General features: G+C 44.7%; 1 protein-coding gene across 1 annotated transcript in view; it reads left to right on the top strand.

Annotated features, from left to right (window-relative positions):
- EIF4E3 (eukaryotic translation initiation factor 4E family member 3) overlaps positions 1-17,351 on the top strand; it is a 24,226-nt gene continuing 6,875 nt past the window's right edge. The window contains exons 1-3 of the mRNA XM_082210738.1: positions 1-215; positions 12,411-12,483; positions 15,933-16,027. Coding sequence (XP_082066864.1) covers positions 16-215; positions 12,411-12,483; positions 15,933-16,027 — 368 coding nt within the window. The 5' untranslated portion in view covers positions 1-15. The remainder of the gene's footprint in view (positions 216-12,410; positions 12,484-15,932; positions 16,028-17,351) is intronic.

The raw sequence follows: 17,351 nt of genomic DNA on the forward strand, positions 1-17,351 counted from the left end.
AGGAAGCGCAGGGCAATGGCGCTCAGCCCCCCCGAGAGGCAGCCGGGCCCGCCCGAGCCCCCCAGCCCGGCAGCGGCGGCGCCACAGCAGCAGCAGCACCAGGCGGACGACGAGGCCGACCTCGACCCCGACCCGCAGCAGCAGCTGAGCGGCCTGGAGCCCGACGCCGGCGAGGGGATCCCGCTGCACTCGCCGTGGACCTTCTGGCTCGACAAGTGAGTGCGGGGCCGCCGGCCCACCGGATGGGGAAGGCGAGCGGCAGGAGGAGGAGGAGGAGGAGGAGGAGGAGAAGGAGCTCGCGGCGAGAGCGCGCGGCCTGGAGCTCGCCTCTCCCGCGCCGGTAGGGTGGGAAAAGGCGCGCTCGAGGGGGCAGCGGCGGGGGTGGGCGGCGTAGGACCGGCCTTTGTTCGCCGCCGCCGCCGCCTCCTCTCCTGCTCAGCTCGCTCCTTCCCCGTCCCCATGGTGAATTAATTCCCTTCTCCGCCGAGGGCAGCGAAAAGGGAGGGGGGGTCTTCTCTTCTCCAGCCCCACCGATTGCTTCACTTCGCTTAACCCACCCGGAGCTGCTGTTTCTGCCCTTCCTTGGCTCCCCCACCCGCAACCAGCCCTGGGCGCCCTCAGGCTCGCTTTCTCCTCCTCGCTATTTCCAGGGCTCTCAACGCGAGGTTTTGAACTCTTGAGACCTCTTTTTCCGTAGCCCGGGGATCATCCCTTGTTAAGCGTGCTGAAGTGATAGGGGCTCTTAGAGGGAAGTGATAGGGGCTCACTTTTCCTGACTCGGTGGTATCCACACACAATGCACGCGCGCATCTAGCTTGCAGGCAGAAAAGGCAACAAGTGCAGCTTTACCCCTCCTCAAGGTTTGAGACGCACAAGGTTTGAGACGCCGGGTGGGAAAAGGGCACCATTACTCGGTGGGTTGCCTTGGGAAAGGCTCGCCTCTTAGGTACCCTAGAAGAACTTGGGGGATCCTAGCTCTTGTGTTTTTATCCCATTGGGTGGCATTTCTGCTCCATTTGTTGCCCGTTTCGGAACTTCTTTTTAATGCATCCAGCGCTTAAGGTGGTTATTGATTTAACCAACCTTCTCTGGATAGTTTTCAGACCAGCTGCTGTCTGGAAATACATCCCCAAGGGCATGGATTCCCTAAGCTAAAGCAAAACAAAACAAAGTATTTGTTTTGCCCTGGCCTCCTTTGGGAGGAAGGGTGAGATATAAATTTAACAATAACGTTTTTAAATTGCATGTACCATAAAACGGGCCTTGATGAGAAACGTATTGTCGTATGACCCAGTTTTCCCTACCAGTGACAAAAAGTTAAAAGGAGTACTGCTACTTCTTTTGCATCAGAGGACACTGCAGTCCACATGCTTTATTTAAAAAACTAAACTCACAAGGCATAAATTTGAGGCAAAGGTTTAACCATAAAAAAGTTAGCCATAATCCTTTACCCAATATCCTTTACCCTCTTACCAGCTGAACAGTTTCTGTCTCCTTGCTTACTTTCGAGACTGCTTACTGTTGTTTTCCCCACTCATTCTTCCTAATCTTCCCCTCAGACCCAACCCCACATGTAAATTTGACGGGGGCACATCCACACCCATTAAAGAACAGTGGGGCTGCTATCCTATACACTTTTACCTGGGAGTAAGTCCCACTGAACAAACATGTAGGATTGTGTTGCAAGGTTCTTCTGTGCCACATCACGGAGTCACTTTAGAAGTCATCTTGGGGGGAAAGCATAGTGGTAATATAGGTAATATTCACAATTTAGAAATGACTATTTTTTTGCCCTTTAAAGGTGTGTATTCCAGGCCACAGTACAAACCGATGACTCCTTAATAACCATTAACCATCCTATTTGGCATTAACTTTCTGTGCATGCCTGTAAGAACTATGGTGTTGGTGAAGTGGATTGTAATGAAAGTTAGGGAAGTAGTGGGTGGTAGTTATTCTGGATTAAAGGCAGATTATTTACTCTGAGGTTTCACACACACAAAGACACTTACTGAACATGTATCAATGGCAAATATTATTTCAACACAAACCTTACAGTCCGTGCTTAGTTGCCCCCTTCCTTTAAAGTCCTACGATGGGCAGACATTCAATAGGTGAAACTTTAGGGTGAGCATTGGCAATTTTTACAAAGGATTAACTACTGTCTCTTCCCTTCTCATTAAGTTTTGTGTTGCTATTTTATTTTATATCAACCCATATTCTTGAAACATCCTTCTGTGGTTTAAACTTTGATCTGCTCTTAACTGTCCATAATTTGCAACATGATCTCTTCCTACCTTGTTTTTCATTCACTGCTTTAAAATAGAGCTTCCTTCCCTCCACTCATTATAAAAAACAAACAAACCTTGGTTCCCCTCTCTGTTTTGCTAAGAAACCATAATCCTTTCTTAAAATCTCTATCCAGTGTTTATTTTCCACAAGATTCAAAGCCATATAAGACTTGTTCCCAGTGTCTCTCACTCCAGATCCACTCCTCCAGTCATTACAAAATCAGACTGTGACATGCTTGCTTTCTTATACTGCATCAGACTACAATTGGTTGCTTCTTTAGCCTTGCTTTTTATAACTCCATGATATCCCAGTACTTGTCAAATGACACACACACACTCTGTCCAGTCGGAGCTTGTCATAGGTGGTTGGCTTGTTTTCCTGTACCAATCTGCTTTTGTAACTTGAGAAAGAAACATGTCCTTGAGGTATAAACAGCTTTCTCTGGCAAGCTACCTAAATCCTGAAATGTTCTTATGACCAATTGCATTTTATTAGCACCTTTTACAACCACTGAAGGGTTTGCTGAAATTAAATACTAAGGGGCAAGCTAGGATGTGACCATGGTAGTTTTGTGTACTTAAAAATGGAACTCTGATATTGTGAAGATAGTGGGAAGTGCATCTGATTTTAACAGCAAAAGGAACACATGGGTGAGACGTGCTGCCCCTTTACCTCTCACAACCAAAGTTACTTGATGTTTTGTAGCTCAGCAAAAGCAAAAGTACTTGGGAAAGAAGATGCAAGGAGGTAAGGAAGTAGCATTCTGCTCTCCTCATCTGGGTCCACATTTTTGCTGCTAAAATCACATCTCTGCCATCTCATTCTCCACTTAAACGCATCAGGAAATTATCCCTTTTAAATTTTCTCATAGCTTGTAGGCCAAGATTGCTTCTGCTGCCTTTAAATTATAGTCATCTTACATCAGGTATTTTAACACATGGCAGGGCATCTTGCTGTAGGATAAAGAACGATCTAAGCTATCTCACCTTGCAAACCCCTTCGGTATAATCCACATATTGATTGTAGAAGCAAGCAAGATGCCCAAAGCACAATGCGTCTGCAGGCCAGGAATAGTTCAGCAAAACCACTCAAAAGGCCTTGGGTAAGCAAACAAAGCAACAAAAGGTGACGAGAAATCTCTAGGGTCACTATAAGCCAACATTTATATTATTTAATGCATTTATATCTCACCTTTCTCTCAAGTTGGGATTCGCCAGATGTGGCACTGAAGATGATGTTAGGTGCTTTTCTGTTGTTGCTTTTTTTTTTTAAAAAAAAGTTCCCCCTCCCCCCGGGACCAATCCATAGAATCCAGTTTTCACCAGTTACATGAAGTACCCAAAAAGTTAAAATCACTGATTAGATACATATTATTTAGGTGATATATATTTGGTTATATACCGTGGTGGGGGTATCAATGAGTTTTGTTCTAGTTTCTTAAGGGCAGGAATTGTGAAGGAGAGATAATATTTAAGCCTGCAGAAGTAGAGGACAGGAACAGACAATCAAATCTCTGTCCAGATTCTAATTTACTTCCTAAGTCAGGGGTATAGCCAACATCAGGCATAGCCAAACTCTGGCCCTCCAGATGTTTGGGACTACAATTCCCATCATCCCTGACCACTGGTCCTGTTAGCTAGGGATGATGGGAATTGTAGTCCCAGACTTCTGGAGGGCTGGAGTTTGCCTATGCCTGGCCAACATGGTGACTACAGGTCCCACCCCTGACAGTTGATCATTCTGAACAGCACTATGCTGGCAACTACTGCCCAAAGCTGTTGGCAAAAGCTGTTTTGTTCCTTAAAAAAAACAGCCCTTCATACTCTTGAGTTTCTATTATTGCTATCATATTATGTGCTGGTTTCATGCATAATTACACTCAGGGAGCCATCTAGATATTTACAACCTTTCATTTCAGTTGTCTGTATCTCATTATTTTTTTGAAAAAAATAAAATATCGGGCCTTTGATGATACAAATCCTTCCAAGGTTGTTTAATTACTTGGATGCCAACAGTAAGACATTACTGAAAGGTAACAAAACCAAGATCAGCTTGCAGAAATGCCACCAAAGTGAGTGAGACTCACATAAATGGAGTACTCTGAAATTTCTGTACATACTGCAAATTATGTAATGTGCCACACAAGGAAAGAATCCCCCACTCAAGATGTGCCCCCTAATTTGAGGGCTACTTTAGCAGGAAGTCAGCCCACTGCACGTTTTCCATCACAGCCTTGCTTTCAGTAAGGAAACATTTGTAAAAGACTTTTCTTCTGCGGTTACATCAGTGACCCTACCCGACCCCAACCTATTATTAGAAGCCATAGTCTTGAGGACAGAACAGGGCAGCTGGGCACTTGCTGAGGTTTATTATTATTTAGATGATTGGAAATTAGAGTACTGTAATTAGCAGGCTAAGTCTGGAACAGGACTCCTCTTCTGCCTTCAGTTCCACCCCAAGTTAATTTGGCCTTCTCACATGCAGAATAGAATCTTCTGAAATACTTTCTGCAGAGGTGGGCAGGCTGGGGCTCTATGGATGCTGTTGGATTCCAGCTTCCATCAGTTCCAGTCAGCCTCACCACTGGCCAGAAATGATTATGTGAGTAGTAGTCCAACAATATATGGAGGGCCAGTGTTTCCCTTACCATGTTTTAATGACTGGACTAAAGTGAGGTCACATTTTGCAGTGGTAGCAGTCCATCTGAGGCATGCATAAAAGCTAGGCCAGCTTAAAGGCCCATCTATTCTGCTTAAACAGTGGCCAACCAGATTCAGGTAAAGTTGGTTCTCATATAAATACGAAACACATGCAAATAAACATATGCCAATAGCAAGTACAATGCCTTCTTTGGTTGTACGAAAGAGCAGAAGTCATTGATTTGTATGGTCGTTGCCCTCCTCTGCACGTATTCCAGCTTCACCTGGTAGGTAGTTTGGCTAGATTACTGTGACCTATGGTCCAGGAGGTAGGATGAATCCCCATTGGGTCAAAGCACCTTTGGCGTCTTCCTACTTGGCAGATTACCACTGCACAGCCTGCAACTGACACAACAGCTCTGTGGATTGAAGGTGGTTAGCTTGGTAGCCAAAGTGACAACCTTCAACCTTACAGGCTATTCTACAAAAGTTACCAGTTTATTTACCCAGTCATATGTTAGCTATTCATGGCATTTAGATTGTGTGGAAGAGAAGAACCTGTTCTTCCAACTAAGTTATCCCACCTGATTACCAAGTGGTGAATCTTGCAAGCTGCTGTGTTTGGCTGCTTGAATCATAGAATCTTAAGAGTCGGAAGGGACACCAAGGGTCATCTAGTCCAAGCCCCTGCAATGCAGAAATCTCAGCTAAAGCCTGTGGACAAATATTTGTACTCCGCTTTTCCAGACAAAACCCATCCAAAGCAACTTACAACAATAAAATTACTAAGTATAAGAAATTATTGTATACACTAAGAGTAACTGACAAAACTGAAACAGATTCGGAACTCCTGCTCCTTAACCGTACTCTAGATTGCAGTCAGTGCTAGGGTAGGCCAAACAGAACAAATGATTATTTAAGGCCTTCTGAAAAGCCTTTGTAATCACATGCTGCCACTCTACTGGGGGTGTCAATAGTGTGGAGCCACCACAGAAAAAAACCCCCACTCTTGTGATCACCCACCTCATAGATCCAGGAGGTTTTCACAGTCGAGGGGATGCCCTGAGATGCTAGGGCCTCACAGAAGGTATAAGCCTCTCACTAAAGTATTCATAAGCAAGGGTAGCATTGCAGATACAGCACAGTCCAAACCAGGGGTTGGCAAAAAAAATTAGCCGCGGGCCAGTCCACTGTCCCTCAGACCTTGTGGTGGGCTGGAGAAGCGGCGCTGGGGGGGGGGGAGCTGGAAGATGAGGCAAGGGGGGGCAAGTAGTCCTCCTCCCCAGCCCCACTTACCTTTCCAGGGGCTGCTGCTGCTGCTGCTTCTTGTGGGTAGGCAGAGTGAACTCATCTGTTCCGCTCTCTGGACCACAGGAGCACCAGCGTGGTGGCGGCGGAGTGAAGATGAGCAGTGCGAAAGGGCCGGCTCCAGAGAGCGGCTGTTTAAAATGGCGCCCAGCCAGCTCAGCCCAGCCCCCTTCCTCCTCTAGGCAGGTCGGGGAGAAGCCAGGAGGAGGGAGGGAGGAGGCGCCGCCATGGTGTTTGTGAGGGGCGGGGATGGAATGGCTGGGGGGGGGGAATGGTGCAGCCCGAATGAACAGAATCCCCATGCCGATCCATGGACAGTGCGCGGGCTGGATCCTGAAGGCAATTGGGCCTGATCTGGCCCCCGGTACTTAGTTTGCCAACCCCTGGTCCAAACAAACCAGGATCAAGCATCAAGAATCAGTCTAGGATCAAATGTGACCTAGGGAGAAAGTCAGGGCAGATAGTTCAGGTAAGGCAGAAAAACTAGGAGCTAGAGACCTGTGTTATTCCCAGCAAGTGGAAAGTTCGAGATGGAGGCCTTATACTAACCAGCCTTTTAAACCACACCCTGACCACCAGCTGCTAGCTAGTAAGACCCAGAACAGTTTAGGGGTTGTGGGATGGAGGGAAGAGGGGATAAGTCTCATTGTGTGAGTGGACTTCCTTCCATGCACACATTCCCCACTTAGTGCTACACTGAATTTCATCCATAATCCTAGAAATAAACCTAATGAGAATCTGCATCACTCTGCATAGTACTGTTCTGTATGGTATTGTTATAGTGATCAAAGAGCCTCTGTTCCAGAAAGAGAGAGAAATAAAAGGGAAGAGGTAACTCGGGAGAGCTTCGTTTGTACACATCACCACCTACAGGAACACCTGACATTTGCAGCACAGTCATTTGAAGTTCGTACTGTCACTCCCCTCTGCAGAAGGGGAGAGGAGGGGAGGTCATAAGGCTTGCGAAACCTGATGCACATCTGGGATTAGCACATACTGGATCACCAGATTTAGAGGTTGTGGTTTCCAGGAGTCCCGGCACCTTTGCTACTGCTAGAAATGTTAGTAGTAGCTTGAACCAGAATTTCGCAATCTGATTTTTATCTCTCCGTGCTATTGCAGCACATTCTGCTAATTGTGAAACATTAGATTTTACCCTCTATATATTTGTTTAATACTACTGTACACTTTTTGCATATTTTATGATTATAATTTTGCATGAAATGTAAAGTACATGTACGTTTTTAAAGAGCCTGAAAAATATTCATGATGTAGACTAAAAACTAAAATGTTTGTTTCACCTAGCATACTTCTCTTATATTTCTCTGGGGTGTGGGGGGCGGTTTATGGTGCTGTATGTGTTATGCATGGTTAAAAAGACAGGGTTGTAGTTAACTATCTTTTACTTGGAGTAGATCTATTGAAATTAATTGACCTAAATTAGTTGTCACTAATTTCAGTATGTATACTCTGCATAAAAGTTGACTACAGCCCACTGTGAGTGAGTTAAAAGCACTGCAGCCAGATGTTATTTAACCAAAAAAGGTTTAGTTTAACATGTTAAGTAAGGGTTTCTCATGTTCACTGACAGGAAATTTAATTTAATTTGTACAAATATTTATATACTGCTTATTCATAAATGATATCGGAGTGGTTTACAACAGTCATACTTAAAACTATAAAATAAAAATAAGAAAAAATATTTTTAAACCAGAGATCAACTAACTATTTCAGAAGCGTATAAATTGCAGCTGTTAAGAGACACACCCTTAACAGACATGTTGTTTAGGCATTGGTTGTATATTATCCTCTGCTGTTGTTAGTTCCAGTTTTACTGGAATAGGTTAGTTCTTTTTCCACCATGAAATAGGGTGACAGTCAGTGGCCATCTGACATTTGCCCTCTTAATTTCAGGGAAGTGAAAGTAATGAAAGCCTTGTGGAGTAAATTACTGGCCAAAAACAACTTGCTGTCATCACCATAACTACGTCGAGCGTCTTCTGAAAGAGACTGTGTAGGAACCGCTCAACAAAATTTGTTTCAGGCATGCACTGTTGTCTGATTACAGTCACTTAATTTGCACTGAAATACCATTCTCAGCCTGGCAGGCCAAGGTTACCCTTGGAGTGCTTACAGAATGTTTTCACATCAGTATTAAATTGTCCCCTTGGAACTCTTTCATGGACATTTTGATATTGCCAAACTTACTTTGTTGTGCCAAGTCTCTCCCTCTCTTCTTCTAAAATGCATTTTAGTTTGCTGGAGAAAATAGTTTAACGTTTAGGTGGGAATGTCAACCTGGGCCCAGTGCTGGCCTGTATGCCAATCCTCCATAAAGTTAATGATAAATCTTTCATTGACATAACCAGATGTAGACAATGGCAGCCTTTGGAAACATATTTCACCATCTGATATAGCAGGAGAACTACATTTTGTCTACACTGTGGGGCAGATTCAAAATGAGGATCATTTTGCTTCACTTAGGTCTGTTTCACACCAAGATACGTGTATGTATTAAGGTAGTAGTTCTATAAACAGAAGAAGAGCTTCACTTACAGAAGTAAATTCATACATCAAGGCTGCTTGTTTGTGTTTAGTGAGGGTTTGGTTATCCAGGATTTAAGTATGCAGCCTGTGTTGGACAGGGCTGCACTCATAGGAAGTTGCCTTACACCAAGCCATGTCATTAGTTTATCTAGCACTGCTAGGGACACAGGTATGGTCTAAACCACTGAGCTTGCCAATCAGAAGGTTGGCGGTTCAAATCCCCGTGATGGAGAGCTCCCGTTGCTCTGTCCCAGCTCCTGCCAACCTAATTCTGTAGGTGAGCAAAGACTGAATCCAAGCCCAAAGAAAACACTACCCCTTTGCTACAGATACCGCTAATGGGATCCTTTTGCTTGGCAAGACTTGTCCATCTTGCTGCTATGGTTGTCAGCTTATGGTTGTAATTGGTTACTGAACCATATTGGGTGCATATCGCTTGAGATTAGATAGATTAGATAGATCCGGGTAACTCAGTAGTCCAGGCATAGGCAAACTTGGCCCTCCAGATGTTTTGGGACTACAACTCCCATCATCCCTGACCACTGGTCCTGTTAGCTAGGGATGATGGGAGTTGTAGTCCCAAAAACATCTGGAGGGCCAAGTTTGCCTATGCCTTCAATAGTCCATAGGATGCTGTTCAAGTTAGTTTCGCAACAGAGAAGCAACATGATTCCTCCAGAGATAGTCTCTTTTAAAAAGTATTCCAGGGTATCTATATGCAGTGCTTTTTTCTGGGGGGGGGGGTTACGCAGGGGTACACATACCCCTAAACATTTTGTGAATCTATGTTTGGCCTCATTGAGGGGCAATATTTCAATATGAGTAGGAAAATGAGACTATCCCCCAAACATTTTTTAGACGAAAAGCACTGTCTATATAGATAACTTAACCAGAAGTATATTGTATTGTATTTGTACGAAATGTATGCAGGTATATTTAAGACCTCTGCATGGCCCGTTTCATTGGAAGATGGATGGCGGCTAACAGATTGAGATTGAATCCTGACAAGACAGAAGTACTGTTTCTGGGGGACAGGAGGCGGGCAGGTGTGGAGGATTCCCTGGTCCTGAATGGGGTAACTGTGCCCCTGAAGGACCAGGTGCGCAGCCTGGGAGTCATTTTGGACTCACAGCTGTCCATGGAGGCACAGGTCAAATCTGTGTCCAGGGCAGCTGTTTACCAGCTCCATCTGGTACGTAGGCTGAGACCCTATCTGCCTGCGGACTGTCTCGCCAGAGTGATGCATGCTCTGGTTATCTCCCGCTTGGACTACTGCAATGTGCTCTACGTGGGGCTACCTTTGAAGGTGACCCGGAAACTAGAACTAATCCAGAATGCGGCAGCTAGACTGGTGACTGGGGGCGGCCGCCGGGACCATATAACACCGGTCTTGAAAGACCTACACTGGCTCCCAGTACGTTTCCGAGCACAATTCAAAGTGTTGGTGCTGACCTTTAAAGCCCTAAACGGCCTCGGTCCAGTATACCTGAAGGAGCGTCTCCATCCCCATCATTCTGCCCGGACGCTGAGGTCCAGCGCCGAGGGCCTTCTGGCGGTTCCCTCATTGCGAGAAGCAAAGCTACAGGGAACCAGGCAGAGGGCCTTCTCGGTAGTGGCGCCCGCCCTGTGGAACGCTCTTCCAGCAGATGTCAAAGCGATAAACAACTACCTGACATTCAGAAAACATCTTAAGGCAGCCCTGTTCAGGGAAGTTTTTAACGTGTGATATTTTACTGTATTTTTGGTTTTTATGGAAGCCGCCCAGAGTGGCTGGGGAGGCCCAGCCAGATGGGCGCGGTATAAATAAATTATTATTATTATTATTATTATTATTATTATTATTATTATTAGAGAACCCGGTCCCATGATAAAAGAATAAAATAGATAAAAGAATAAAAGTGCTTTTATTCTTGGATTTTACTCACTGTAGAGAGGGTCTTGCTAGATTTATAGAATGTGGCCATCTAGTGGCACAGATGTAAAATGAATAGAATAATTTATTAAAACCCCTGTGTTGTGAGGATAATGCTTCTTTAAGCCTTGTGAGATGCAGAATATGTTTAAAATACAGTGGTACCTCTAGTTATGAACTTAATTCGTTCAGGAGGTCCGTTCTTAACCTGAAACTGTTCTTAACTAGAGGCGTGCTTTCGCTAATGGGGCCTCTTGCTGCTGCTGCGCCACCAGCACACGATTTCCGTTCTCATCCTGGGGCAAAGTTCTTAACTTGAGGTAACTCTTCCAGGTTAGCGGAGTTTGTAATCTGAAGCGTTTGTAACCTGAGGCATTTGTAACTCGAGGTACCACTGTATATCCCTGTGGCCAGTGCTTTTTTTTTCTTAAAAAAAAAAGTTTAGGGGTACACTCATTTGACTCAAGACAACCACCATTTTACAGTTCAAATCGGGAAAAATAAATACAGTAAATGGACAAAAGTACAGAAATTCACAAAATGTTTAGGGGTATGCATACCCCCAGAAGAAAAGCACTGCCTGTGGCAAAAATAAGGATTGAAGCTAAAGAACGTCCATGGAGGTTTGGGTGGATATGGGCACCCCACCCTCCTCAGTCAGTATTTCTTCCAATTTGTCAGTGTTCATCATATTTACAAAGAAGTAATTTCCTACTGTATTCAATGGAGGCAAGTGTGTTGCAGTATTATGCTTCTTTAACACCCTCTGAATAGGAGTTGAACAGCTTAACTGTGCAAGATTGGAACTTTAATATTTTTATTTAACAAAACAAAATGTGTGCATGTTGCCTTTCTTCCAGTAGTAGTAGTCGTATTTTCTTTTAACAACAACAACGCTTGTGATTATAGTTTAGAAAAAAGAGGGGAATTTCTGGATTCAAATAGAACTTATGCAGAATTACAATGACAAAATGTTTGTAAAATTAAATAAAAACTGCATTCTATTTCAAAATGAATTAACCAAATTGAAAAAGATGACTAGAAGGAAAGGGGGAGGGACAGAGAGAAACAAGAAACTATATCATCACCTTCTGACAGTAGATGTAACCACCCTCCCCAAACCTGACTTCAAAACAGTTTGTTTTGTTATGACTTCCATCTTTCCTTCCACCCACAAACCCCATGGTATTGGTAATTCTCAAACACACAGCTTGGTTGTGAATCAGAGTTGGATGATCACACAAATATATTGATTAAAAAACCAACCCACCAAAATATATTGATCAGATTCACCATTTTACCATGTCAACTTCCATAATGTAAGTTATGGTACCTGCTCTCATCGTATATGAATGTATTTTAAAAGCATGTTTTTGTGTTATAATTATTATTACAGTGGTACCTCGGGTTACAAATGCCTCAGGTTACAAACGCTTCAGATTACAAACTCCGCTAACCTGGAAGAGTTACCTCAAGTTAAGAACTTTGCCCCAGGATGAGAACAGAAATTGCACGGTGGCAGCTGGAGGCACCATTAGCTAAAGTGGTACCTCAGGTTAAGAACAGTTTCAGGTTAAGAACGGACCTCAAGAACAAATTAAGTTCATAACAATAGGTAGCACTGTATATCAATGTGTTTCTTTTCATAAATCTGATAAGTACACTTACTATACCGAATCTTTATATGGTTTCTTCCTCTCTCTCTTTTTTTCAAGGTCACTTCCTGGGACAACAGCTGCTGAATGTGCATCAAATTTAAAGAAAATCTACACAGTACAAACTGTACAGGTAACAAAGATGCTGCATGTGAGAATTTCATGTTGCAGTATAAAATCCCAGATATTATCGATAGACCAAACAGGGTTTTTTTCCAGAGCTGAGATGTAACTTCTAATCTAACAAAACATTTGAAAAATCAGTCATTTTGGTTTATGATAAGGAAAAATGCTTTTGCAAACACTCTTTACAGGTCAAAAGTCATTGTTACTGCAGGAACAGAAAACTTACTATGTATCACTGAGTTTGCCCCTAATAAAATGATCAATTTTTGTATGTTAAATTTAAAAGTATAGCTTATTTTTGTAAAACAACAACAACAACAAGCCACACATTTACTAATTTACTTAAAAATTTTTTTTTTTTGTCATGAATGGATCTATAAGCCGCTGAACTGTAGGGAATCCAGCATCAGTTTTTGCTAGTTTATGATAAACAGGCAAAAATTTGAAGCTGAGAACAGAAGAATTCCTCAGTGCTATAGTAAAACAAAGAAAATTACTGTGTATTCTAAGTTGGTCTCATCACAGTGTCAAGCAGACACAGAAAGTGCTCATTTTCAGGAAGCGGGGGATCTGTGAATACTAATTTTGGTGCATGAAACAAAAGGAATTGGAGGCTGTGTGATGTAAAGGCCTTGTCACTATGTTGCAGTACAGATGCGCAGAATCCTAGGCTGCATTCCTGCTGCCAGTGTCCGCTCCCCATCTTTTGAGGCCTACTCAGGAAGACAGAAATGAACCCACCAATCTGTGTAGACCAAACATCAACATGAGAAAGCCCACAAGCAAAAAAGGCACTGAATAATTCTCCCTTATCTTGTGGGAAATGCCAGTGCCGCCTTGGAAGCAGAAATGCAACCTGCTCTTGCATTTGAAAGTTGTGCTGTACTTCTTCTTCTCAGTGTACAGGGATTGTAATGATCTGATTCAAGGTTGTGTCCAACGTTCATTGCATGAGTGGAACAACGTCTGTTCATGCCTTGGATTGTAGCTCCCCCCCCCCCGCCGGTGTGCACCCCAACTTGCTCTGGAGAATTGGGGGGGGCCCTTAGAGCAGATATTTGTGGAGGGGGAGAAGTTCCGTTGCACAAGTGGAAGATGCTCTCCCCCACACAGTGATTTGGTTACCGTATTTTTCGCCCCATAAGACGCACTTTTTCTCCTCCAAAAATGAAGGGGAAATCGGGGTGCGTCTTATGGGGCGAATGCCTGCAAGCCTCGCGCGCCCGGCAGGAGGTCCCACCAGGTGCGCGAGGCTTGGGGCGGCAGCCTGTCGCCCGAAGCACGGGGAGCCCTCTGGAGGGCTCCCCCTGCTTCGTGCGAGTGTCTGCAAGCCTCGCGCACCCGGCAGGAGGTCCCACCGGGTGCGCGAGGCTTGGGGCGGCAGCGGACTGCTTGCGCGCACCTAGAAGCTTGGGGCGCGCTGAGCTCAGCACGCCCCAAGCTTCTAGGTGCGCGCAAGCAGTCCGCTGCCGCCCCAAGCCTCGCGCACCCAGCGGGACCTCCTGCCGGGTGCGCGAGGCTTGGGGCGGCAGCGGACTGCTTGCCGGCATGCAGAAGCTTGGGGCGCGCTGAGCTCAGCAGGCCCCAAGCTTCTAGGTGCGCGCAAGCAGTCCGCTGCCGCCCCAAGCCTCGCGCACCCGGTGGGACCTCCTGCCGGGTGCGCGAGGCTTGGGGCAGCAGTGGACTGCTTGCCGGCACGCAGAAGCTTGGGGCGCGCTGACCTCAGCTTGCCCCAAGCTTCTGGATTAGCGCAGGGGTCCGCTAGCCCTGGGAGAGGCGCCCGGCTCTCCCACGCAAGCGGAGACCTTGCCTGCACGCAGAAGCTTGGGGCGCGCTGAGCTCCGCACGCCCCAAGCTCTTGGTGTAGCGCAGCGCACCTGGGGGGGAAATAATTTTTTTCCCCTTTATTTCCCCCCCTAAAATCTAGGTGCGTCTTATGGGCCGGTGCGTCTTATGGGGCGAAAAATACGGTAGATGCAACCAGCTGTACATTGTCTTGCATGAAATTCTTCCCTGAGTAGTCTCCTAAGTTTTACTCAGATCTATTGAAATCACTGGACATAACTTAGTCACGTTCTTTAATTTCAGTGAGGCCACCGTGAGCAGAACTTAGTTGAATACCACCCATAGTTTTTAGTTTGGGGGAGTTAAGGCCAGGTAGGAATATATGCACATGGTCGTCTTTAAGATTTTGCACCCCAGGATTCCCCTTACCCAATTTCTTAGTAGCAGCTAGTGGTGTAACATAATTTCTCTTCTCCGTGCACTCCCCCCATGCACACTCAAAAATTTGTACACTCAGAAAAACAAAAAACCCACAGAGCAGATGGGGGGGGGTGGAGGGACATGAAAGGGAAGGTGAAGATTCATTGCCGAAACAGAATTCATTCTGCTTGTGCAATGGCTTCATTGGATGCAACCCTTTGAATGTTCAGTGCAGAACTAGTTAGCTATAGGTATGCTGGATAATTGTCCTTTCAAAAATAATAATTAAAAAAGCATGCTTAAAATGTCATGTTTAAAATCATTGTTTAAGATGCTTATTGTTGACTCAATTCCCTTGTTGTTTAGGATGTTGGAGGTTCCTTGTTTTCTTTATGAAGATAACATTATAGCTACAATTTACTTTAAAATGTGTTAGTTGTTTTGCCGAAAGTTATGGGCTGCAAGTTTAAGTGGTGACTTACAAGCTCATCTGAGAGGGCACTGAATACAGAACTGTTGCATTATTGAAGATCAGTTGTAGGCTAGTGGCTCAGTTTCTACCACGGTGGAAGAAAACCAGCTTCCTTAGGAAACACAACTGGGTCTAGTTCCAATACCTTGCATTTTGCTTGAAACTGCTTCACTTGGTTATTGCTTTTTAAATCACTGTACAGTGGTACCTCGGGTTAAGTACTTAATTCTTCCGGAGGTCTGTTCTTAACCTGAAACTGTTTTTAACCTGAAGCACCACTTTAACTAATGGGGCCTCCTGCTGCTGCCGTGCCGCCAGAAAACAATTTCTGTTCTCATCCTGAAGCAAAGTTCTTAACCCGAGGTACTATTTCTGGGTTAGCGGAGTCTGTAACCTGAAGCGTATGTAACCCGAGGTACCACTGTAATAGTTTTGGACTGTATTTTATAGTAACCCACCCTGGCATATTCTGGTGAAGGGCATATAGGAAATCAAAAAGTCTTGGTGCAGCTATCCTTCAGGTTAGGGGAGCATGTGGAAAAAACATGAGCAACACCCTGTTCCCTATTTATGAACATGGAGAGCTTTCTTATACCAAGTCAGTTCCTTGGACTGGCAGTGACTCTCTTGCGGGGGGTGGTCTTCCTTATCTGGAGATGCCAGCGATTGAACCTGGCACCTCTTTCAGGCAGAGCATGTGCTGTACCACAGAGCTAAACAAAGCAAGGAAATGCCATGCTGTTATGTGTGAATTTACGAAGTGTAATAATTCTCTTTAGATCTTCTGGAGTGTTTATAACAATATTCCTCCTGTGACAAACCTGCCTCTAAGATGTAGTTATCATTTAATGCGTGGAGAAAGACGGCCGCTGTGGTATGTTTATATTCACATTATTATGGCGCTCTGGGCACAAACTGCATTCATTATTTGTTTATTTACATGTAAGTTAGAAGAAATGGGGGGAAAATAGAAACAAAAGTGGAGAGGCGGGGGCAGGGAGAAGATCAGAAGGTTATTTTTTTAAAAAAAAAACAACTATGTTTAGTAAACATGATAAATTACACTGAAATGGTTTTTGTTTGCCCATGGTGTTTTTTAAACGTTAATATTATGCAATATGATTTTCGCATATAATTGCCTAAAAGTAGGCTTTGCAAAATCAAGTTAAAATATGTTGAAATTTTGGTTATTTGTGGCAAGTGCTGCATAGACAAGGCTGGGCTTCAGGGAACTGTGCAATCGGTTGCCCTCTCTCAGCATGAAGCTTTGGATTTATGTTTCTTGAACAGTAGATCACTTTTTCATGTGGCAGACCACCTTTGAAATGGATACAAATGCAGAGATACAAGTGGGGTTTTGCAGGTGGTGGTGGTGGGGCACATCTTATGCTCACAAAGTGCAATATCCTGCTGGGTGTGCTCAAGGTCTTGGACATGCCTGAAGTAGCCATGTCCAATGTATTTATAAAGGTAAAGGTAAAGGGACCCCTGACCATTAGGTCTAGTCGTGGCCGACTCTGGGGTTGCGGCGCTCATCTCGCTTTATTGGCCGAGGGAGCCGGCGTACAGCTTCTGGATAATGTGGCCAGCATGACTAAGCCACTTCTGGCAAACCAGAGCAGCGCACGGAGCAGTACCTATTTATCTACTTGCACTTTGACGTGCTTTCAAACTGCTAGGTTGGCAGGAGCAGGGACTGAGCAACGGGTGCTCACCCCGTCATGGGGATTTGAGTTGGGATACTGCCAGGGAGACAAAGGCCATCATGCCTCCACATCGATGCCGGACAATCCATCGATCTCCCGTAGATACAGTATCAGTCAATTAGCGACATGAGCCTCAGAAATAGCATGCCACATTCCAAGGCTGATGCACGCTCTTTCAGCAGAGTTCGCACAACGAAAGATGCACCCAGGAGAGCATTATTTACAACTTTATTCAGCGTTGGTCAGAACAAACATGACTGCCTGCTTCGATGTTCAGGCACAGAGAGAGAAAACGAAAGCAATGTACAAAACATAAACTTCCTGTGAACAGGAAATACGCAGGCTGTGACACAACAACCTGCTCCCTTCTTAAGGTGGAACAGAAATATCCTAACAATTTGAACCGTCAACCTTCTGATCAGCAAGCCCTAGGCTCTGTGGTTTAACCCACAGCGCCACTCACGTCCCAATGAATGTATTTATAGAAATAAC

This window comes from Podarcis vaucheri, assembly GCF_965113315.1.
Source record: "Podarcis vaucheri genome assembly, chromosome: 2".
Classification (NCBI taxonomy): Eukaryota; Metazoa; Chordata; class Lepidosauria; order Squamata; family Lacertidae; genus Podarcis; species Podarcis vaucheri.